We start from the raw sequence: 26408 nt of genomic DNA on the forward strand, positions 1-26408 counted from the left end.
TGTGTGTGTGTGTGTGTGTGTGGGCTGGCTGGCAGCTATCAAAGCATACATTAGAGCTTTCCTCTTAAAAAGTGAAAGAGCAACTGTCATCATATAGCACTTTTGTAGATTCTGTTCTCTTTAAATGATACCCTATTCCCTTCACAGTGCACTACTTTTGACCAGAGCCCTATGAGCCTTAGCCAAAAGTAGTGTACTATATATGGAATAGGGTACCATTTGGGACACCCACTTTAACTTAATTTGCATTGTTTTTGCAACATGCTCCCTCCCTCACATATGTCAGCCAGGCATACTCATTATGCTAAAAATGTGTGCATGGTCCTATTGAAATCTCTGTGATAGAGTACTTTCTAATGTGTTGTCTCCAGAAAAATTGGTTGTAACATACTCCCACAGTGCCAATCCTGCACATACAAATATTGTTCACATGCACACGTGTACAAGTACACACAGACACAGCACACAAACCCCAGATGGTATTTGTGTGTGACTGTCTATAAAGGAACTCATTCCATGCTACGCTCAGAGAAAAGCTCATCTTGGCACTGTGCATGCATTTCACTTTCAATTACGAATGGCTTATAGCTCGCAGCTTCTCACATAGGGAGACAAATACAAGCCATGACAACACCAAACACCGTTACCTGGCATGCAAACCAGCCTGGCTTGTGTGGCCTTAACCTACTTTAGATGAGGTGGTCTGAGGACCAATAAAATATAGCTGCGTTCCAAATGGCACCATATTCCCTACATAGTGCACCACTTTTGACCAGAGCCCTATGGATTCTGGTCAAAAGTAGTGCACTAGAGAATAGGATGTCATTTGGCACACACATATACTGTATCTCTGGCTGAAATCGATTATGGTAAAGAACTAATCTTGTCACACCCGCAACTCAAAGCCTTGATCCAATTAAACATTATTCTCTCTCTCTGTCCTATTCATCCCTGGGATTGAATGTGGCTCGTTGCATAAGGACGATTAGACCTAGTTATCTCAAGCATTGAACCGTCCCAGGCTCCTAGTCCTCAATTCTCTGGCTTTTTCCAATACTGTAGGACTTTTGTTATGCTCTCTTTTGTAATTGCACAATGTATCGTACATTACTCATATGGTAATTGTATGGCTATGATTAAGTTGTCTCCGACCTGCCAAAACACTGTCTCTTTAAACTGAAAGAGTTTTATTAAACACAGAACTGTTATTCTGTCACATTTATACAACTCAACCTCTCTGCATACTAATGAAATATGCAAAACGAAGTTCAATATAAAGTGAGACAGGTGAGACTCAGACCTCTGTGGTTGGACCATTTAAAGGGGAAGTTCAGGGTTTTACAACTTGATGTTAGGTTAAGGAACCACCTAAAACAACCACTACAAACTTCAGCTAACTTCAGCCACCGCTAGCTAAAAATCTATGGGAGTGATATGGGCAATCGAACTTCCTCTTTGAAATCATCCATCCAAATCCACGGACTAAAGCCATTTAAGGATATCTGGGTATAGGTGCTGGTAGAGAGTAGCCTTGCATGCAGTCTCAGAGCGTGCTGCTTTAAGACGTCTGTTGGAAAGAGACTAGTTGGAGAGCTATGGATGATCTAGTCCCACACATTGTTTGTACCACTGACATATACAGCATTTGACGCAACTGTTTTCATACAACAGAGCTGCACACAAATAATTACATAAATGTTGTGGAGACACCACACAATGGTTGTGTAAAGATTTTTGTGCAGACCTACTCTCTATTGTATCAACAACAAAAAATCAGTTGTACATCCAATTGTGAAACCTGAGTGTGTGCGGGGCCATAGATCTTCATTCACACTATTGACTGTAGGGGTCTGGGCTGTGCTGACTGACTGAGAACTAACAAGCCATGGTAAATCCCCAGCCACAGATAGTCTATTTTGAGTCTGCAGAGCTGCTGGTCCAAGATAAATACTTTGAGGTTTAACTGTCATTCATTAAAGTGAATGGCGGCAGTTGTGACATTCCTAGTTGGAGATAACCTCGTCCCCAGGCTCAATTCCCACTGGGCACACACAGGTTGAATCAACGTTGTTTCAACATAATTTGTCAATGTATTGTGATGTGGAATCATCATGGTAAATACATTGGATTTGAAAAAGTCATCAACCAGTATTGTTTTCATGTAATTTCAACCAGTGTTGTAAACATTGAAATTAGGGTAAAACTTCAACTTAAATACATTGACTTAAATGTACATTCAGTTATATGGCATAGATGCAGAAAGTGAACAGCGTAGTGGGTACATTTCCACAACAACTAAGAGCGTTAAAGCATGAGGCTCAACTTCACTGCTGTTTTGGTCGAGTGTCTATCACGATGTGAACAGTTTGAAGTGAACCCATGCACATGCGCAGATACTGTGTGTGTGAGCGAAGTCTTGCATCTTGCTCATCTCAATATCTGCTATGGCAACGTCATTTTGCTGAGTCTTCCTTTAACTTGACTAACAGGTTGTTTCATCAATATAATTTCAACATAATCATCAGAACTATGTAACCATTGAAATTGTGTTAAATTCCAAATAGAAATATAATTCAAGTGGGTGGTTGAATTTTAGATTTAATTACAGTGGCTTGCAAAAGTATTCACCCCCTTGGCATTTTTCCTATTTTGTTGCCTTACAACCTGGAATTAAAATAGATTTTTTGGGGGGTTGTATCATTTGATTTACACAACATGTTTACTACTTTGAAGATGCTAAATATTTTTTACTGGGAAACAAACAAGAAATTAAACAATGAAAACTTGAGTGTGCATAACTATTCACCCTCCCAAATGCAATACTTTGTAGAGCCACCTTTTGCAGCAATTACAGCTGCAATGGGGTATGTCTCAATAAGTTTGGCACATCTATCCATTCTTCAAGGCAAAACTGCTCCAGCAAGTTGGATGGGTTCCGCTGGTGTACAGCAATCTTTAAGTCATACCACAGATTCTCAATTGGATTGAGGTCTGGGCTTGACTAGGCCATTCCAAGACATTTAAATGTTTCCCCTTAAACCACTTGAGTGTTGCTTAGCAATATACTTAGGGTCATTGTCCTGCTGGAAGGTGAACCTCTGTCCCAGTCTCAAATCTCTGGAAGACTGAAACAGGTTTCCCTCAAGAATTTCCCTGTATTTAGCGCCATCCATCATTCCTTCAATTCTGACCAGTTTCCCAATCCTTGCTGATGAAAAACATCCCCACAGCATGATGCTGCCCCCACCACGCTTCACTGTGGGGATGGTGTCTTGGGGTGATGAGAGGAGGTGGTTTGCGCCAGACATAGCATTTACCTTGATGGCCAAAAAGCTAAATTTTAGTTTCATCTGACCAGAGTACCTTCTTCCATATGTTTGGGGAGTCTCCTACATATTTTTTGGTGAACACCAAATGTATTTGCTTATTTTCTTCTTTAACTTCTTGCGGATCATTGGGACGCTAGCGTCCCATCTGGCCAACATCCGGTGAAATTGCAGAATATTTAAAATATTTTAATATTTAATGTTGGCACTCCAAAAGGTCCCAGTTACATTACAAATTGTAACGGCTTCTCTGTTGTGTGGCGGAAAGAAGCGCAGGAGGCAGCGAACACTGTGTGGTAATTTTAATAAACCACATGTACAAAATAAAAAGTTTCCCAACAACAGGGAAAAATACAATCGACAAGCACAGTCGAACAAAACTCAGTCGACACACAGAAAAACAATCCCGCACAATAGGGTGCGGGCCAGCTGAACTAAATAGCCCTCTTAATTGCCTAACTCAGGGCAGGTGAGAAAACATTAAAAAAGGGAAAAACAAAAAGGGAATCGGTGGTAGCTAATAGGCCGGTGACGACGACCGCCGAGCGCCACCCGAGCAGGAGGGGGCGCCACCGTCGGTAGGAATCGTGACACAAATGTTCGATAAAGTCCTTCTTCATATCCATAAAAACTCAGTTTAGCTGGCGCGCTTCAGTCAATAATCCACTCAGTTTCCCTCCTTCAAAATGCATGCAAAATGAATCCCAAACGTTACCAATAAACTTTTCCAAACAAGTCAATCAACATTTACAATCAATCCTTAGGTACCCTAATACGCAAATAAATGATAAAATTTAAGACGGAGAATCGTTATTGTCTTTACCGGAGATAAACAAAAAGAACGCTCTCCCTCGGCCATGCGCTTGGAAACACTACAGCCAAAATGGGAGCCACTTAGAAAAACTACAACTTCCCCCTCAGTTTTCCAAAAACCAGCCTGAAACTCTTTCTGAAGACTGTTGAAGCCCTAGGAACTGCAATCGAGGACGATTATAAAAGTGCCAGCCATTGAAATGAGTGGAATGCTGAATTTTTTGTTGTTGTTGATGGTTTGTCCTCGGGGTTTTGCCTGCCATTTCAGTTCTGTTATACTCACAGACATTATTTTAACAGTTTTAGAAACGTTAGAGTGTTGTCTATCAAAATATACCAATTATATGCATATCCTAGCTTCTGGGCCTGAGTAGCAGGCAGTTTACTTTGGGCATGCTTTTCATCTGGACGTCAAAATACCGCCCCCTATCCCAAAGAAGTTAACCTGTTAGGGCTAGGGGGCAGTATTGACACGGCCGGATAAAAAAATGTACCCGATTTAATCTGGTTACTACTCCTGCCCAGTAACTAGAATATGCATATAATTATTGGCTTTGGATAGAAATCACCCTAAAGTTTCTAAAACTGTTTGAATGGTGTCTGTGAGTATAACAGAACTCATATGGCAGGCAAAAACCTGAGAAGATTCCAAACAGGAAGCTCCCTCTCTGACAAGTTGTTGTTAATCTTGGCTCTTTTTATTGAAGACTGAGGATCTTTGCCGTAACGTGACACTTCCTACGGCTCCCATAGGCTCTCAGAACCCGGGAAAAAGCTGAATGATATCGAGGCAGCCTCTGGCTGAAACACATTATCGCGTTTGGATAGTGGCTGGTCAGAGTACTCTGAGACTCACGCTCGTGCACGAGATATATTTATTTTCTCTCTCTTTGTACGTATACAGGCTTTCCCGGTCGGAATATTATCGCTTTTTTTACGAGAAAAATGGCATAAAAATTGATTTTAAACAGCGGTTGACATGCTTCGAAGTACGGTAATGCAATATTTAGACATTTTTTGTCACGAAATGCGCCATGCTCGTCACCCTTATTTACCCTTTCGGATAGTGTCTTGAACGCACGAACAAAACGCCGCTATTTGGATATAACAATGGATTATTTGGGACCAAACCAACATTTGTTATTGAAGTAGAAGTCCTGGGAGTGCATTCTGACGAAGAACAGCAAAGGTAATAACATTTTTCTTATAGTAAATCTGACTTTGGTGAGTGCGAAACTTGCTGGGTGTCTAAATAGCTAGCCCTGTGATGCCGGGCTATCTACTGAGAATATTGCAAAATGTGCTTTCACCGAAAAGCTATTTTAAAATCGGACATATCGAGTGCATAGAGGAGTTCTGTATCTATAATTCTTAAAATAATTGTTATGTTTTTTGTGAACGTTTATCGTGAGTAATTTAGTAAATTCACCGGCAGTGTTCGGTGGGAATGCTAGTCACATGCTAGTCACATGCTAATGTAAAAAGCTGGTTTTTGATATAAATATGAACTTGATTGAACAAAACATGCATGTATTGTATAACATAATGTCCTAGGATTATCATCTGATGAAGATCATCAAAGGTTAGTGCTGCATTTAGCTGTGGTTTGGGTTTATGTGACATTATATGCTAGCTTGAAAAATGGGTGTCTGATTATTTCTGGCTGGGTACTCTGCTGACATAGTCTAATGTTTTGCTTTCGTTGTAAAGCCTTTTTGAAATCGGACAGTGTGGTTAGATTACCGAGAGTCTTGTCTTTAAAATGGTGTAAAATAGTCATATGTTTGAGAAATTGAAGTAATAGCATTTCTAAGGTATTTGAATAACGCGCCACGGGATTACACTGGCTGTTGAGTAGGCGAGGCAAGCGTCCCACCTAGCCCATAGAAGTTAAGCAATTTTTTTTTTCTGGCCACTCTTCCGTAAAGCCCAGCTCTGTGGATTATACGGCTTAAAGTGGTTCTATGGACAGGTACTCCAATCTCCGCTGTGGAGCTTTGCAGCTCCTTCAGTGTTATCGTTGGTCTCTTTATTGCCTCTCTGAATAATGCCCTCCTTGCCTGGTCCGTGAGTTTTGGTGGGCGGCCTTCTCTTGGCAGGTTTGTTGTGGTGACGTATTCTTTCCATTTAAAAAAATTAGATCCGTGGGATGTTCAAAGTTTCGGATATTTTTTTGTAACCCAACCCTGATCTGTACTTCTCCACAACTTTGTCCCTAACCGGTTTGGAGAGCTCCTTGGTCTTCATGGTGCCCCTTGCTTAGTGGTGTTGCAGACTCTGCGGCCTTTAAGAACAGGTGTATATATACTGAGATCATGAGACAGATCATGTGACACTTAGATTGCACACAGGTTGACTTAACTAATTATGTGACTTCTGAAGGTAATTGTTTGCACCAGATCTTATTTAGGGGCGTCATAGAAAAAGGGGTGAATACATATGCACGCACCACATTTTTTTCATTTCACATCATCAATTTGGACTATTTTGTGTATGTCCATTACATGAAATCCAAATAAAAATGTTTTTGAATTACAGGTTGTAATGCAAAAAAATAGGAAAAACGCCGAAGGGGATGAATACTTTTGCAAGGCACTGTAGGCATTTTATTTGACCTTGTTCAAAAGGCACTCGCACATCTGAGCTATCTTTTTTGTAGGTGCATGGTAACAGTTTAATAAAATGAGAAAAAGCTTTACGTATCGGCCTCACGACCTTCGTCAGAGCATAAAGTGAGGCCGATACGCAAACCTTATTAAAGAGCAGTGATACTATCAAGAGCAATGTGTGGGTTTCCTCTTTTTTCTCTCCTATGTTGATAGTAAAATGGTATGTTTGAAACAACGTCATACTATCAACCTAAATAAAGAGGTATATTGAAATAGAATGTGAAGCCACAGTCCAATGATTTCTGCCTGAACAGTGAGAGATAATGAGCGATAATGTACTGTACTTCAGTGAGAACAAGTCTACCATCCAGATACCTACCTCTATGTGCCCTGCTTAGCTTTGGAAACAAGCTGTGTTCGTTTCAACTGAGATATCAGGTCAACACATTTAGACATTGATCATCGTCCATACTCATTTGCGTAGACTACCTAAATAACATTGACTAGTTGAATGTAACTAACTTTAGTTGAAAGTGACTAAGCTGTATGTGTAAGTAAATTCAGAGTGAGGATGTGTTTATGTAGGCTACATTGACATGGAACCTGGTCAAAAATAGTGCACTAAATAAGTAATGGAGGCCAATTGGAATGCAGACTTAGAGTTCTCTAATTACAAATACAATAAGCAATATCTGTAAATTGTTAGCGAAGGAACCTTGATATTCTGGAATTAACTTTCCTCATATGGGAAATATTTGGATTCAGATTATTGACACTTTGCTTTTAGTAGAGCATAGTACAATATAGGGTTGGGTGATGTCAACCATTGTCCCATTATGGTTATGTACTCAGAAAACATTGTGATATACAATGGTATTGCCCCTTATTGGCCAACCGCTCCCCACATTTTTAAGAAAATTTAATTAAAAAAACTCTGCTAAAAGCAGCGTTGAGCTATAGCGCAAAATTGCTCGCTACAACTGGACGAATCATGACGAAAGATTATTATTATTATTAAGATTATTGTTAAATTACATGTCTTTACCATTAGGCCCATAAAAAAGTGTAAGGGCCTGCACACACAGGATGTCCTGTTTAAAGCATAAAGACCCCCGAATGTCAAGGTACAGTGTATTCAGACCCCTTCACTTTTTCCACATTTTGTTAAATTACAGCCTTATTCTAAAATGGATTAAATTGTTTTCCCCTCCTTATCAATCTACACACAATAACCCATAATAACGAAGCAAAAACAGGTTTTTAGACATTTTTGCAAAACATTTTTTACATTTACATATGTATACAGACCCTTTTCTCAGTACTTTGTTGAAGCACCTTTGGCAGCAATTACAGCCTCGAGTCTTAGCTATGACGCTATAAGGTTGGCACACCTGTATTTGGGGAGTTTCTCCCATTCTTCTCTGCAGATCCTCTCAAGCTCTGTCAGGTTGGATGGGGAGCGTCGCTGCGCAGCTATTTTCAGGTCTCTACAGGGATGTTCGATCGGGTTCAAGTCTGGGCTCTGGCTGGGCCACTCGAGGACATTCAGAGACTTGTCCCGAAGCCACTCCTGTGTTGTCTTGGCTGTGTGCTTAGTCGTTATCTTGTTGGAAGGTGAACCTTCACGCCAGTCTGGAGCAGGTTTTCATCAAGGATCTCTCTGTACTTTGCTCCTTTCATCTTTCCCTCGATCCTGACTAGTCTCCCAGTCCGTGCCGCTGAAAAACATCCCCACAGCATGATGCTTCCATTTAAGAACAATGGAGGCCACTGTGTTCCTTTGGACCTTCAATGCTGCAGAATTTGTTTTGTACCCTTCCCCAGTTCTGTCCCTCAACACAATCCTGTCTCGGAGCTCTACGGACAATTCCTTCGACCTCATTGCTTGCTTTTTTCTCTGACATCCATTGTCAACTGTGGGGCCTTATAGACAGGTGTGTGCCTTTACAAAACATATTAAATCAATTGAATTTACCATATGGTGGACTCCAATCAAGTTGTAGAAACATCTCAAGGATGATCGAAGGAAACAGGATGCACCTGAGCTCAACTGTGCCTCATGGCAAAGGATCTGAAAACGTATGTTTTTCTTATAATTAAAAAAATCTGTTTTCGCTCTGTCATTGAGGTATTGGGTGTAGATGGATTAAATATATATTTTTCTCATCAATTTTAGAATAAGGCTGTAATGTAACAAAATGTGGAAAAAGTGAAGGGGTCTGAATACTTTCCGAATGCACTGTATATTTTGCAATCTGCTTAAACTTCACAATAGATTTTTCTTTCGGCTATTGATGTTTGTTCTCTTATTATTAGTCCCCTTGCTACCTTAGGTTTTTAGGCTATTCAAACAACTTTTTGAGATGGAACTCCAGATTCATTCATTGCTTCGATGCATAAAACGATGAAAGCATATAGTCCCAAGATATAGTCAAAACCTATCGAAGGGAGAGAGAAAACAGTCTCTGTTTTTTAAACAGCTAAACACAAGATAGTTAGGAAGTGTCCGAATAAGGCCGAGAGATATAATATTTTTTGACGAGACCTTTTGCTCTGCTTTGGTGGAATTCTCCGCTCTGTCTAGACTACATTCGGTATACCATATTTATTGAAATAGGCCATAGCAAATAGAAATATTAAAATTACTCGGAATGCCACTCGTGTGCTGCCCGACTCCGTTCTTGTGTGTCATCATGTCACATCACGATGTCGTCACCATCGACGATGGCTGTCAATCATCGTCGATAGACGATAACCCACACAACACACTCCCCACCTCTCGTCATGATCAGTCCCGCCGTTACCGAGAACCACTATACTGTATTTTTTGACAGCGTCGTTAGCATTAGAGTCGTCAGACAATGCTTTGCCCGAACCAAGCTCAAATTCTAGACGTCGGATTAAAACGAGGCTACAGCGTCCATAAGGTAACAATTAGACTTGGATCCATTTGGACTGAATACGTTTGTAGGTGCAACAGTTTTTATTACATTATTCATTTATCGATCTCACATGCACATTTCCGTCCATTAAGAACCAATGATGTGCTACGTTTTCGTAGCATTTCTGACAATGCTAACATATTTTCAGCTGAATCTCAAGAGTTCTAAAACTGGACCAAAGCACTTGGGTTGCACAGCAACAGTGCTAGAACCCAGCTAACACCAGTCGGATTAGAGTCAAACTACAAGGAAAGGAAGCTAGCTTTATTTTGCTATGGAAGGTTTTTCACATGGATGAAGTCATCTGTGTAAACTGTTGGCCTTGACACTTGACACCTTTTTTTTAACCTCATTTTCTCCCTGAATTTGGTCCCTTGGCTCATCTCTACAAATCCTCAATGGGCCAATTGTGCGCCGTCCTACCCCTATGGGGCTCCAGGTCGGTTGTGACACAGCCTCGCTGTAGTAGTGCCTCTGCATTGCAGTGCAATGCTTTTGACAGCTGCCCCACCCAGGACCTCAAGGTTTTCCAGCACAAAGCTTTGACCTACTACAGTAGCTATGTTGGCCTATTGTACTTCAAACAATGTGTATCAGACCAATGCCTACATCTCACTTAACCTTTAGCTGCAGTGGACTAAATCAGGGTCACACAGAGTTTCTACAAATCTGTACTTTGAAACAAAAGTATACACCTCACACACATGGTTATGGGCTTTAAAAAAAGAACAGACCTGTACCTTGTCAGATATATAGTTGAAATGTATTACATTATTAATTAGCATCCCAATTTTACACTTTATATACATCACAGAAGACTGAAATATAACAAAACAGTTTGACATAGAAACACCAGATTTGTCAGTTAAAAAAAAAAATCTTTATTAATTATGAAAGAATGAAACATATAAATAACAAAAGAGGGTGTATTTGGTTATTGACTGCAGGAAAGGGCTACAACAGTTTGTTATTAATAGACACTAGTGTACATCCCAAAACATACATGTGGAAAAATACATTCATTATTTACAAGTGCAAAATACAGCAGTGCCAGCAATCCCATAGGGGAAGACCTCAGGAAGGGCCATCTTAATAATTGATTTATTTGAAGGTGGAAGATATTGTTCTTGTCTCTGGAAATACAATCAATACTTAACCTTACATATCCACAGAGGTATTGGCATTTGACTTTTTTAATTGTTTTGTTGTCATACCCCTTGTCAAAGTGACATACAGTAAGTAGCCTAATCTACTGGAGACACAAACACACATTTCTGCAGTCATACACATGGAAGATCAACAAATGGATTTTCAGATTTCCTCAAAACCATCAAACTTTATTAATAATTACTGCAGTAATGGAGCGTTAACTCTACACCATTGGGTGACCGTTAAAGCCCAAATAAGCAGGGTTCGGTTACAACTCTTTATAGTCTTCCTTAGTCCTCGTAACAAAGAACATATGTGAAATTATACACAGGTACATTGTGCGCTCATACAACAGACAGCAAGATTTACATGTCGCCAAATAACCATCTCTAGGTCATTTACTACTTGAATATCCAAACATACTAATGCAACATGGGACACTAGGTCCTTCCCTTAATTTATGAAGTCCAGTATTCATTAATAACCTAGAGGGAGGGTTCTCCTCACTCTGGCAGACAGATCAGCATTTCACAGACACTACTCATCGAATGGAATGTTGTCTTCTCACCAAACCATCATAAATCGACTGTCAGTGTTAAACCTCTAAGGCTCCTCTCAGACAGTGAGAATGTAATGTAAGAATACATTTTAATATAAAAGTAATGTGCTTAACATAATGTTGTAATTCTACCACAGATGATTGGATGGATATATTTTTTTTTTCACCTTTATTTAACCAGGTAGGCCAGTTGAGAACAAGTTCTCATTTACAACTGCGAGATATATATATATGCAAGGAGGATAGATGAATAGCATGACTTACTGACTTCTGTTGCGACCCTGCAGTGTGTGGCTGTGACCTGGCTCAGGGAGGCTTCTTCATGAAAAATGAAGACTACCTGTGTACCCTGGACTACCAGCGAATGCATGGTACACGCTGCAACGGCTGTAGGGACTTTGTGGAGGGAGAGGTGGTCACTGCCCTAGGCAAGACTTACCACCCTGCCTGCTTTGTCTGCACCATCTGCAAGTAAGAATCTCTTTTTCAAATGAGCCCTGGTCAAGAGCTAGCAGAATTACTCATTATCCATCTCATTACTCTTATTGTTCACATTCATTTTCCTCTTATCATCATGCCTGCATCCTCGTCTGCATTGATTGCGTTGGTCTTGAAATGGGTCAATTGGCTCACTCCAACAATGCTGACACACATTCACCTCATCATACACTGTTAATCAATACACTGAATAATTCCCAAACTGATGTACCCTAATGTGACCTGTGCTACACATCTGTCTATATCCGTCTGGTGTCTGATCATTAGTCCATGTATCTTTCTGTCTCTCCCACAGACAACCATTTCCTGCTGGGGATAGGGTCACCTTCAATGGCAAAGACTGTCTGTGTCAGTACTGTGTCCAGCCCACGTCCCCAGGACCTGGCAAAGACCTCATGGACTCCAACTGTAAGTAGCCTCTGTCTCCACTATACTTACAGTACTGTAGTTACACTGAACTAATACTTCATCTCAAGTACCCAAAAAATTTACCAACCAATTTATTTGAGTTCATATGATGTGTGTAACCCATTGTCTGTGATAGCCACCAGAACTCTGTAAACTACTAGTAACCATTATAAAGTATTCAGTAATAAGTACAGCAATATTCCATCTATACTGCAGCTCAGCCATAGCCTGGTCCTAGATCTGTTTGTGCTGTATAGGCAAATCTGGGATCAGTTTAGCTGAGCAATATTTTCACAATCATTCTACTCTAACCTAGTTCTACAGTACGTTAACTGAGAGGGGATGAGAAAGGAGGGGAGACTACTGACTCTGAGAGGGGATGAGAAAGGAGGGGAGACTACTGACTGGCTGGAGTTTTGGTAAATTAGTTAGAGCGTTCCAAACCTCTGCCAATAACATCTCCACACTCGGACCACTCCCAGACAGTCCAAGCAAAATTCTTGTTTGAGAAATTGCTCTCTGCTAAGAAGCTATTTTTGTAAATTTTGACAGCTTTAAAATTGTCTGACTGGAACGAACTGCAAAAAAAAAATCACTGAAGCTGGAGACTCATATCTCCCTCACTAGCTTTAAGCACCAGCTGTCAGAGCAGCTCACAGATCACTGCACCTGTACTGTCACGACTTCCGCCAAAGTCAGCTCCTCTCCTTGTTCGTTCGGCGGTCGACGTCACCGGCTTTCTAGCCATCGCCGCTCCATTTTTCATTTATCCATTTGTTTTGTCTTGTTCCCTGCACACCTGGTTTTCATTCCCCAATCACACTACATGTATTTATTCCTCTGTTTCTTTGTGTGAGATTGTTTCGTGTTACGCGTCATGTTTGACTGGCTATTCTGGTGTGCGTTTATTCTGTTTTATTTCACGAAGTATGTTTATTTGTTTGTACATAATTATTGTGACAGGTTGCGCGTTTTGAACTTTAGCATATTGGTTGGAGGATTCCACACAGTGGCGTCCGTCTGTTGGTTTCTCCTGCCTAAATAAAGTGTTGCCTGTTCACAACTCTCTGCTCTCCTGCACCTGACTCCGCTCCCAGTACACACATCATAGACATGTACATAGCCCATCTGTAAATAGCCCATCCAACTACCTCATCTCCATACTGTATTTATTTATCTTGCTCCTTTCCACCCCATTATCTCTACTTGCACATTCATCTTCTGCACATCTATCATTCCATTGTTTAATTGGTATATTGTAATTACTTCGCCACCATGGCCTATTTATTGCCTTACCTCCCTTATCTTAGCTCATTTGCACACACTGTATATATACTTTTTCAACTGTATTATTGACTATGTTTGTTTATTCCATGTGTAACTGTTCCATTTGCTTTATCTTGGCCAGATTGCAGTTGTAAATGAGCACTTGTTCTCAACTAGCCTACCTGGTTAAATAAGGTGAAATAAAAATAATAAAAAAATGTAACAAAATGGAGTAAGTGAAGGGGTCTGAATACTTTCCGAATGCACTGTATACTGAAGCAGAGGCAAAAACAGGGCAATCAGTTACCAGTCTAATAGTACGGAAATTGACAGCATCACTAGTCCTTTGCCAGTGCTTAGACCAAGGGCCCATTCCGGTAGTTGACGAGGAGGCAGGCAACGGTGTAGAGCTGGTTGATGCGCCCAGTGATGAAGAGAGGGATGACCATGTCAAACAGCTTGTGCTCGTTCACTCTGCTAATCTGTCGCTCCACATGGACCCTCAGCCGAGCAATGGCTTGCGTCTCCTTGACTTCTGCTGCTGGCATCTGTACCCTCTGAGAGGAAAGACGGTTTTAAGACCTTGCAGGGCACACAGTCGTCCACGATTATGGGCATCCCTGCTTTCAGCACAGACACGATGCCAGGCTGCTTCAGGATCTCCTTGTCACTTACAGAACCTCAGTGCAAACACCTTTGTTTCAGCCCTTTACTATGTGGTGCCATGCCAATCATCGCCTTGAAAGTGCAGTGGGACTTCATTCTGAAGCAGGAGAGAAGATCGTGTTTGGCAACACAACTCTGTGCAGTCTATCACCATGTGTGTCTGGGTATTCCTTGAATTCCTCTCACAGGTGAGCCTTACTGCTTCCTCGGACATCCAGATACACACTGAACCAAGAACTGTGTAAGGAAAGTTGCCCCATGTTGTCACGATGTGTCTCACAGTCGACTGGTGGATGTTGAATCTGTGGGCCAGATCCCTACTTCAGACTTAGTGAAAGATGGGTCAGGAAAAGGAAAAACATGTATATGGACTGCAGGAAAAAAGGATTATGAAGAGAAAAAAGGAATATGATGCATGAATATGCAAAATTTTAACTAAAATGATCAACCCTCCAGAGGGCAGATAAATCATGCACCTATAACGGTGAATCATTTATCTTCCCTCCCTAACCCAGAAAGATGCATTATCATGATTGGTTTAATGGCTTAAAGTAGATTCAAGTAGAATCAAGCTTGTCAAAGTGGCATTTAGCCCTTCTGTGTTTGTCTAAGGTCAGTTGTAGCTTTGATGATTAACATTACCAGGAAATGCAAAGGTAAATTCAAGTAGTGTGACCTCATTCCTCTTTGCAGCTGCCCTTGCTATGGTCACACGTACCATGTTATGGGATGCCAGTTCGATGAGCTTCCGGGAGGCCATTAGGTGGGCATACTTCGCAAACCTACACTCAAAGGCCAGTTTATTAGGTACACCCATCTAGTACTGGGTCGGACACTCCTTTGACTCCAGAAAAGCCTGAATGATTTGGGGCATCTAAAAGGTGTCGGAAATGTTCCACTGGGATGTTGGTCCAGATTGGACGGTGGTACATTCATGCTGCAAACAGCCCGTTCTATGTCATCCCGAAAGATCCTCTATTGGGTTGAGGTCTGGGACTGTGCAGGCCACTCAAGTAAATGGAACTTGTTGTCATGCGATGCATTTTCGTGAACGGGGTGGTGTACCTAATAAACTCGCCGGTGAGTGTATGTCAGAAGTGGGAAATATGATGAATGAGGAGAATGACGTAATTGATATCTAATCCTAGGTGCTGTTACTGCCTCCAGAGGGAAGTACTACCCAGGAGTATATAACGCGTCAATAACACCTACAGCGTCATTGCGCAAAATGGTACGCAGCATCATCTGGATATGTGTACCACAAAAGTTGAACATTCACATTCTGCTACCATTTCTGTCAACTCATTGACACATACAATTTGATGCATACTGTACGTTCTATAAATCCAACGTACAGTATGCACCACACAGAACACACTGCAACGCAATGCTGCAAAGCAAACGCATTGTTCCATTGGAAATGAATGTACTTCTGGTGTACCAAAACGCAATGACACTGTCGGTGTGATTGAGGCGTAAGACACAAGACCCTTTTATTGCCACCAGGGTAACAAAATAACACCAGACAAATGCAGATAAATTAAGGAATGATGAGAAAAGAAAATATTATTGTTATTGTTATTATTGTTACCTACAACAAAGATTAAGGCAATGCTTTTGTGCAAACATTTTAAAGCCTTTATTAAACAAAGCATTTATTTTTGCTTATTTTTACACATTGTTTCTACTCAAGCCACAACACAGTTTTGGTCTCAGTCTATTTAGACCTTGTTTTAAATGACCTTTTGATACCATTTAGTATTCATTTTATAGAAGCAAAGCAGCACTCTTTATCCTCTCTATATTATTATCATTACCGTTATCATTGTTGTCTAGAACCGTGTGTCAGAAGCAGCAAAATCGTTCCAAACAGAATTTGCCGACAGACAGATATTTCCTCCACCTGTCTCCTCAGTTTCACTACCTCCTTATGAAGATCTTCGCCTGGCTCCAGTGCCAGGTCAGCAGCTGAACAATAATCATGATACAGGTGGAGGAAGTCGTTCATCCACCTGAGCCACTTCATAAGTTGGTTGCTCTCTCCTTTGCCATACCCCAGGTCTTGGCGCTGTAACAGAATAGTCATTCCACTGGAACAGGGTGGGGAGAGCTCCCTTCTTGAGCAGCCGACGTCCAGTGGGAGGTAAAGGCTCGATCTAGTCATTACTTTGGAAGTGGCAGCTGCAGACCCCTGTATGGGAGGTGTTCTTGAATCTCACATCAATTTTTCCAGTGCAGGTGTGAAAGCTCAACATGGAGTTGATCTTGGAGGAAGCCGCACACAGTGGGACACAGCAATGCTCAGCTGTACTGCTACCTTCATGTCGTAAAATTGTAAAAACCTTGCTTGAACTAATTTGAGGTTAGGCTATAATGGAACAAAAAATATAACAAAAATGTACTAATAAAAATATGATTTGTTTGACTGACAATTTATGCTTTCCCTGCTAGCTAGCTATTGTATCAAAGATGATGAGTGCGCAATACTGGTAATCAAGGGCTAGCTGTAATTTTTGCCAAAATACATAGGCTAGTGGGCATGCATAAAGCGAATTGTTACACAGAAATGATTTGATATTGAGATAAAAAAAAGGCTGCATTGGAACTTTAAAAAGAGCTGAGTGTACCAAGTCAAGTTCCTGTTTCAGTTTGTTTTCTTCTGTTAGGTGTCAAATGAACACGACCCTGGTTTCTCTCTGTGTTGCCAGTTAGCTTATATCCTCTCTTGGGTAGGGGGCAGTATTTTGACGTCCGGATGAAAATCGTTCCCGTAGTAAACTGCCTGCTACTCAGAAGGTAGGATATGCATATTATTAGTAGATTTGGATAGAAAACACTCTGAAGTTTCTAAAACTGTTTGAATTATGTCTGTGAGTATAACAGAACTCATATGGCAGGCAGAAATCTGAGAAGAAATCCAACCAGGAAGTGTGGAAATCTGAGGTTTGTAGTTTTTCAAGTGATTACCTATCTAATGCACAGTGTATGTGGGGTCATTTTGCACTTCCTAAGGCTTCCACTAGATGTCAGAAGTCTTTAGAATGTTGTTTCATGCTTCTATTGTGAATGGGGAGAGAATAAGAGCATATGGAGTCAGATGACTGAAAAAATGACATGAGCCCAATCGCGCGCATTCCCGTGAGAGTTAGGTGTGTTCCTTTTCATTTCTGAAGACAAAGGAATCGTCCGGTTGGAATATTATGGAAGATTTATGATGATAACAAAAGATTGATTCTATACATCGTTTGACATGTTTCTACGAACTGTAATATAACTTTTTTGACTTGTGCATTTGGGTTACTCGACTGAAAGCACAAACAAAATGGAGGTATTTGGACATAAAGATGAACTTTATCGAACAAAACTAACATTTATTCTGTAACTGGGATTCCTGGGAGTGCATTCTGATGAAGATCATCAAAGGTAAGTGAATATTTATAATGTTATTTGTGACTTCTGTTGACTCCAAAATGGTGGGTATCTGTATGGCTTGTTTTGAAGTCTGAGCGCTGTACTCAGATTATTGCAAAATTTGCTTTCGCCGTAAAGCTTTTTTGAAATCTGACACAGCAGTTGCATTAAGGAGAAGTGTATCTTTATTTCTTTGAATAACAGTTGTATATTTTATCAACGTTTATGATGAGTATTTCTGTAAATTGATGTGCACATTCACCGGAAGTTTTGGGAGGCAAAACATTTCTGAACATTACACGTCAATGTAAAATGGGGTTTTTGGATATAAATATGAACTTTATCGAGCAAAACATACATGTATTGTATAACATGAAGTCCTATGAGTGCCATCTGATGAAGATCATCAAAGGTTAGTGATTAATTTTAGCTGTATTTCTGGTTTTTGTGACTCCTCTCCTTGCTTGGAAAATGGCTACTATGATATGCATATCCTCTTGACGTTACCCTAGGATAGGGGGCGCCACAGCGCATTTTGGAAAAAATTAGTGCCCATTTTCAACGGCCTACTAATCAGACTCAGAAGCTAGGATATGCATATAATTAATACCTGTGGATAGAAAACACCCTAAAGTTTTTAAAACTGTTTAAATGGTGTCTGTGAGTATAACAGAACTCATATGGCAGTCAAAACCCCGAGACCGATTGAACCAGGAAGTGGAATTCTGAATTGTGGACTCAACTTCACGTCGTCGCCTATAATTCACACCGTGAGATATCGTTTATTGAGCACTTCCTATTGCTTCCACAAGATGTCGCCAGTCTTTACAAAGTGTTTTGAGCCTTCTACTGTCGAAACTCAGTGAATGAGACGCGTTGGAAATTGGTCACAGCGGGAGGGCCATCACCATTATGATGTCTGTCTACCCCCACTTTTGGAAACGTTTTGAAACACATTGAAATCGTCCCCCTCGAATCTTATTGGCTCTCTTGTTGAAACAGGCTCTGAAGAATTATGTTATACAACGTTTGACATGTTTGAACGAACCTAAATGTGAAAAAAAGTATTATATCGAAACCACTGTGGCGCGCAAGGCAGATTAGTTGGTTACGCCCTTCGGACGCACTAACATCAGCAAGCTAATGGAACATAAAGGATGGACTTTTTCGACCGAAAATACATCTGTTGTGGACCTGGGATTCCTGGAAGTGCTTTCTGATGAAGACAACTAAAGGTAAGGGATTATTGACAATATTATACAACATTAGATGTGATATGCGATTGTTCCAAGATGGCGCCGAGCTGTATTTACTAGCTCATTTTCTGAGTATCGCATCCCCTTTAATCGCTAAGTGTGATTACCCAGTAAAGTTCTTTTTAAATCTGGTATGACAGGTGCTTTCAACAGATATTCATCTATAAATCTTAGAATGACAATATTACATTTTTAAACATGTTTTCGAATAGTAATTCAGTAAATTGTAGCACTGTTTCATCGGATGCTTTTGACGGGAAAATAGTTAGTCAACGTCAGACGCCGATGTAAAATGCTGTTTTCATATATAAATATGAACTTTATTGAACAAAAGAATGCATGCATTGTGTAACATGATGTCCTAGGTGTGTCATCTGATGAAGTTTGTAAAAGGTTAGTGCTGCATCTAGCTGTTTTTTGGTTATTTGTGATGCATGTGTTTGGTCGGAAAATGGCTATGTTGCTGCTTTTTACGATGGACTCCTCTAACATAATCTAATGATTTGCTTTTCCTGTTAAACCTTTTTGAAATCGGACGACGTGGGTCGATTCAGGAGAGGTGTATCTATAAAACGAAGAAAAAAAATTATTAAATTTTGTTATGCTAATGGCGATATGATTTTTCGCTGGATTTTTATCCCGCTGACGGGATGAGACGCTGAAGAGGATATCCTACGTTCTGAGCCCGAGTAGTAGGCAGTTTAATTTGGGCACGTCATTCATCCGAATTTCCGAATACTGCCCCCTGTCACTAAAAAGTTAACTGTTTTCCAGAACTTCTTGGGGTTAGACCCACAGAGAGAACTGCTCCTTAAAGTAACTAACTTTGGCCTTCCGGATAGCCTGAGTGCACTTATTTCTCATTTGCTTGAACAAGAGGCAGTCAGCCTGAGTATGGGTGTGCTGAGCCTTTTGCCAAATGCAATTCTTGAGGTGGAGTAACTCTGCAAGATCACGGTCGAACCTCGGGCTGAACCTGTTTTTAATTCTAATTTTCTTTATGGGGGTGTGTTTGTTAACAATACCATTGAAAATATAAAAAAAGAAGGTCCAAGCGTCTTCGACAAAGGGCACCAAGCTGATTCTATACCATTTTACAGAGGCCAGTTCATGAAGGAAGGCTTGCTTGCTTGGAAAATGGCTGTGTGGTTTTTCTTGTCTAGGCGCTGTCCTAACATAATCTAATGTTATGCTTTTGCCGTAAAGCCTTTTTGAAATCGGACACTGTGGTTGGATTAACGAGAAGTGTATCTTTAAAATGGGATACAATAGTTGTATGTTTGAGAAATTTGAATTATGAGATTTTTGTTGTTTTGAATTTGGCTCCCTGCTATTTCACTGGCTGTTGGCAAGTGTGTCCCACTAGCGTCCCACATACCCCAGAGAGGATATACAGGGTTAGCCATAAATAAGGGGTGCTGATTTTCCTCATGTCATCATTTCAAGCTCTTTATACTCAGTGTGTCATCACACATGTAATGGGATGACACTGGGATCCTATGACATGACTGGGAGCTTAGGAAGAGGTGATTTAATTCTTTGTAGATCGCCTGGATAAGCTTTTGGTAATTAAGTGATAATGGCGTATAATGCGCGAGAAGCCGGTGTTTGTTTGGATCTATTGCCACGGGTGTTGGTCCCGAGACGAAGTCATTGTTATATTGTTTTCCAGTAGCCTAATTAAGAGTGAACTTAGAAATAACACAAACAGGCTATGAACAACATACCTTAAACCATTCTCGTCTGTTTTTACAAGGAATGAGATGGGCTTTGGTGCCAATATATCCAACAAACACCGACTTCTCGGCATTATCACTTAAATATACCTTAACGGAAGATTAAAGCACCCACAAATAAGCCATGGCTATTGAGCCTCTGCCACCATCTAGCGTATAAGTTTTGAATAGATGTAAACTATTGTTTGTGTATGTGTGCGTGCGTGTGTTTTACAGGCTGTACGGGCTGTGGTAGAGACATTAAGAATGGTCAGGCTCTCTTAGCACTGGAGAGACAGTGGCACCTGGGCTGCTTCAAGTGTAAGGCCTGTCAAAAAGTCCTCACAGGGGAGTACATCAGCAAGTAAGTCTAACAACTATTATACACATTAAATGCTTACACACATAATGAAATACACAGTGTACTTTCAGACAAAGTAAAACCCACTATTCTATTATTTTATACACACAACATACTTGCAGACACAGTGAAATATACTATTCTATTTTATCCTTTATTAATGCAGTCTCTCTATATTCTTCTATCGCTTTGCCCAGGGATGGCGCACCCTATTGTGAGAAGGACTACCAGATCCATTTTGGGGTCCAGTGCGAGGCATGCCAGCAGTTTATCACAGGCAAAGTGCTGGAGGTAAGCCAATCACCAATCACCTAACATTCATCATGAGAGAGGAGAGAGAGGAGGAGACGTGACTGAGAAAGTTAATGGCGGACTGAACGAAGTTATGTAGAGCACCTCAAGATAAAAATATAATATTCAATATCGGCAAGTTAGACTAAATGTTAGCACTACACAATCTGGTGGGTGATAACCTTCAATCTGGATAATAACACAAAACAAATCTTAAGACATTTATCGACAAATATTACGAAAACAAGCAACACCCAAACATGACGGAGTGTAAGACAGGGGAACCGATTTCTAAACGAAAAATTTGACTCTTCTACAGATAGACGATTTAATATTTTCACCACCGGGAATGGTGAAGGTCGAAACCGATCTGTTAAAATCAATAAATGACAAACTGGGTATACTTGAATTAGTCAGTAAGGATATAAAAGAGTTGAAGGCAAGCCTCGAGATGAGTGATGAAAAAGCTGCGACATTGGAGAAGGAAACACACAACCTAAAAAGGGACAGTCAATAAGATTGAAACCGAAGTGAATTAACTTAAAAAGGAGAACACTGTTCTGAGAGAAGCCTTACTTGACATACAGACTAGATCCATGAGAGAGAATCTGGTACTTACAGGTATCCAAGAGAAAGGAGAAGTTCCTGAATCTGTAGTTAGAGAGTTCCTCCTTACACCGTTTCAGATTCCACGCGAAGCTATCGACAAAATCCAACTCGAACATGTACACCGCTTCGGACAGAGAGGGCAAAGATATGAATGCCCAATCGTTGCCAATTTTGCTTCCTTTAAAGATAAAATAAATGTTTAAAAGCCTGGGTAAAAGACTTGCTGGGACCAAAATTGGCATGAATGATCAGTTCCCGAAGGAAATTGCAGAACGGCGTAAAGTTCTGTATCCAATTTTGAAAGAAAATGGATTGAAAGTGAAACGAGTAGCTCTCATCGTCGATAAACTATATATTGATAACCAGTTGTTCAGAGACAAAGACTACTCTATGGTTATTTTAAAAATTACAAAGTTCTCATAGATGAGGAAAATAATGAAACACAATTTTAGCCCGGTTATGGATTGTAACAATACAATAAAAAAATATAGCTTTTCTATATGTCTTCAAATATAACTAATTGGAACACACAAGCACTAATTCAACATGGTGAAGATAAAAACTCAGTAAGCAGAAGGCACAGTATGTGTGGATGGTGTGGTGTGTGTTTATTTTTATTTGTTATGTTTGGGAAAGTGTGGCTTTGAGTGAGAAATGAAATGGTTGCATATCCCGGAACCAATGTATTGCTGTGAGCGGGGGTGTGAGAGAGCTTTCAATGTTGTTCAGATGATGGATATACCTTTTATAATGAATTATACACTTATTTATTTATTTATTTATTTATTGTCCTATCGTGGTGGAACAGTTTTAAAATAAATTATACATTTATTTTATTTATTGTCCTATCATGGGGAACTACATTTTTTAAATAAATGACCTAATTTATTTATTTCTGATCCTATATTGATGGAACGGTCCACAACCCTTTACCGTAGACACCCACCTGAATGATACTAAGGAGAAGTCCGTAACTGTTTTATGGGCCTGCTGTAAGCGGCCTGTATGCAGCCAAAATGCGGTCAGAGACCTAGAGCAGCACTGACCCCTCAAGATTCTGATCCTACTTGGCAGGGTTGGTCCTGCAAAGCCAAGACCCCTAAAGGGAGAGTATACTATACAAGGACATTCTCAAAGCTGCTAATGAGAACCTTGACGACCTTGTACCTAGCCGGTGGGGATTCCGGTGGGGTGCCCCCACCCAGGCAGTGGCAGTGCTGGCAACACTAGCTGCAGTAACCCATGGGGAGGGGGTCACACTCGGACATTCAGAAAGGGGGTATATTATTGTGGCCCTGGTGGCACAACACCGGGCAGGACGTTTGGCATTTGCCAACACCAAGATTGGCAAATTCGCCACTGGCGCCCTGTGCTCTTCACAGATGAAAGCAGGTTCACACTGAGCACATGTGACAGTCTGGAGACGCCGTGGAGAACGTTCTGCTGCCTGCAACATCCTCCAGCATGACCGGTTTGGCGGTGGGTCAGTCATGGTGTGGGGTGGCATTTCTTTGGGGGGCCGCATGTGCTCGCCAGAGGTAGCCTGACTGCCATTAGGTACCGAGATGAGATCCTCAGACCAACTGTGAGACCATATGCTGGTGCGGTTGGCCCTGGGTTCCTCCTAATGCAAGACAATGCTAGACCTCATGTGGCTGGAGTGTGTCAGCAGTTCCTGCAAGAGGAAGGCATTGATGCTATGGACTGGCCTGCCCGTTCCCCAGACCTGAATCCAATTGAGCACATCTGGGACATCATGTCTCGCTCCATCCACCAACGCCACGTTGCACCACAGACTGTCCAGGAGTTGGCGGATGCTTTAGTCCAGGTCTGGGAGGAGATCTCTCAGGAGACCATCCGCCACCTCATCAGGAGCATGCCCAGGCATTGTAGGGAGGTCATACAGGCACGTGGAGGCCACACACACTACTGAGCCTCATTTTGACTTGTTTTAAGGACATTACATCAAAGTTGGATCAGCCTGTAGTGTGGTTTTCCACTTTAATTTTGAGTGTGACTCCAAATCCAAACCTCCATGGGTTGATAAATTGGATTTCCATTTATTATTTTTGTGTGATTTTGTTGTCAGCACATTCAACTATGTAAAGAAAAAAGTATTTAACCTCTTACATCTAGACGTTCCGCTAGCGGAACACCTGCTCCAATATCCAATGATAGGCGTGGCGCGAATTACAAATTCCTCAAAAATACAAAAACTTCAATTTTTCAAACATATGACTATTTCACAGCATTTTAAAGACAAGACTCTCCTTTATCTAACCACACTGTCCGATTTCAAAAAGGCTTTACAGCGAAAGCAAAACATTAGATTATGTCAGCAGAGTACCCAGCCAGAAATAATCAGACACCCATTTTTCAAGCTAGCATATAATGTCACAAAAACCCAGATGACAGCTAAATGCAGCACTAACCTTTGATGATCTTCATCAGATGACACACCTAGGATATTATGTTATACAATACATGCATGTTTTGTTCAATCAAGTTCATATTTATATCAAAAAACAGCTTTTTACATTAGCATGTGACGTTCAGAACTAGCATACCGCAACTTCCGGGGAATTTGCTAACAATTTACTAAATTACTCACGATAAACATTCACAAAAAGCATAACAATTATTTTAAGAATTATAGATACAGAACTCCTCTATGCACTCTATGTCCGATTTTAAAATAGCTTTTTGGTGAAAGCACATTTTGCAATATTCTAAGTACATGACAAAAAATTTCTAAATATTCCATTACCGTACTTCGAAGCATGTCAACCACTGTTTAAAATCAATTTTTATGCAATTTATCTCGTAAAAAAGCGATAATATTCCGACCGGGAATCTCCTTTTCGGGTAAACAGAGGAAAAATCACAAAGACGGGGGCAGCCAGGGCACGCGCCTAAGCCCACAGTCCCTTGATCGGCCACTTGAGAAAGGCGATAATGTGTTTCAGCCTGGGGCTGGGATGACGACATTCAGGTTTTTCCCGGGCTCTGAGCACCCATGGAAGACGTAGGAAGTGTCACGTTAGAGCAGAGATCCTTTGTAAAAGATAGAGATGGCAAAGAAGTTCAAGAAATGGTCAGACAGGCCACTTCCTGTAAAGGAATCTTCTCAGGTTTTGACGTGCCATTTGAGTTCTGTTATACTCACAGACACCATTCAAACAGTTTTAGAAACTTTGGAGTGTTTTCTATCCAAAGCCAATAATTATATGCATATTCTAGTTACTTGGCAGGAGTAGTAACCAGATTAAATCGGGTACGTTTTTTATCTAGCCGTGAAAATACTGCCCCCTAGCCATAACAGGTTAATAAGAATATTTCATTCATTCAGATCTAGGATGTGTTATTTTAGTGTTCCCTTTATTTTTTTGAGCAGTGTATATTTCTCCCATGGGCAAAGAAATTCAAAAGGGGTGTCATGACGTTGGCCTGTTGGGGGAGGTTTATGACCCCCATAAAAATCCACCCCCTTTTTCCTCTCTCTACCGATGTGACTATTGAAAATCGCTCTGTCCTTTCCAATGCTGCTGATAGTTTTTGTTAAAATCATTACAAGAATGCATTGTACACAAAGCAATAACTGCCAAAGTGTTTGGTTGACTGTCTAAAGAAAGACATTGTTGACATAGAGCGTCTGGTAACATCAAAAGGTGGGAAATGGAACCATATTTCAGTAATTCAACCAGTTGGAAATATGCGTTGGTACTTAATGAATATGATGTCAGATCAGTTGGCGTCTGAGACATTATTACTGATGATAGGATGACAAACTGTATCTTGGAAAGTCTACACATTCTAGTTATCAGATACACATGGAATTGTTGTGCAATTTAAATGTTTAAATATGAAACTATTTGTGAAAAGATTAAAACTAATTATAGCTTCTAAAGGAGAGAATTGTTTGTCATAGAGTAAACTCTGCTCACTCAGAGGCCCCGCCCAAGTGAACAGACATTGTTTGTAAACTATGAAACACGCCCTTCTTTCACCACTATATAATCCTGTTGACGAAAATTCAACTTTCTGTTCCAAGGACGTGAGGACTTGCGGGCCCTGCGTTAAAAGGACAAGATCACCTACAGAACTAAGCCAACCTCAGCATGAGCTCTGGTTGAACGACAAGAACCTAACGAAATTAGCATCGAATTTCAATGTGAAGATGACGATCAACACGCCGAAAGGATGAATTTTGACTATACCAGACAGAATATAGCATGAGCTTACCCTCTCTGGTATCATTGGGACGCTAGCGTCCCACCTCGACAACAGCCAGTGAAATTGCAGGGCGCCAAATTCAAACAGAAATCCCATAATTAAAATTCCTCAAACATACAAGTGTTATACACCATTTTAAAGATAAACTTCTTGTTAATCTAACCACAGTGTCCGATTTCAAAAAGGCTTTACGGCGAAAGCACACCATGCGATTATGTTCGGACAGCGCCTAGCCACAAAACACCATACAGACATTTTCTAGCAAAGGTGAGGACTCACAAAAGTCAGAAATAGCG

At 40.7% G+C, this 26408-nt stretch overlaps 1 protein-coding gene across 6 annotated transcripts in view; it reads left to right on the forward strand.

Moving 5' to 3' along the window:
• The window catches only part of LOC106579423 (actin-binding LIM protein 1), a 168810-nt gene that overhangs the window by 64333 nt on the left and 78069 nt on the right, over window positions 1-26408 (forward strand). For all 6 annotated transcript variants that reach the window (XM_045702618.1, XM_014159318.2, XM_014159324.2 and 3 more), the window contains exons 3-6: window positions 11686-11869; window positions 12192-12304; window positions 20856-20982; window positions 21177-21270. In XM_045702618.1, the coding sequence (XP_045558574.1) occupies window positions 11686-11869; window positions 12192-12304; window positions 20856-20982; window positions 21177-21270 (518 nt within the window). The remainder of the gene's footprint in view (window positions 1-11685; window positions 11870-12191; window positions 12305-20855; window positions 20983-21176; window positions 21271-26408) is intronic.

Source organism: Salmo salar, chromosome ssa19, assembly GCF_905237065.1.
Source record: "Salmo salar chromosome ssa19, Ssal_v3.1, whole genome shotgun sequence".
Taxonomy (NCBI): domain Eukaryota; kingdom Metazoa; phylum Chordata; class Actinopteri; order Salmoniformes; family Salmonidae; genus Salmo; species Salmo salar.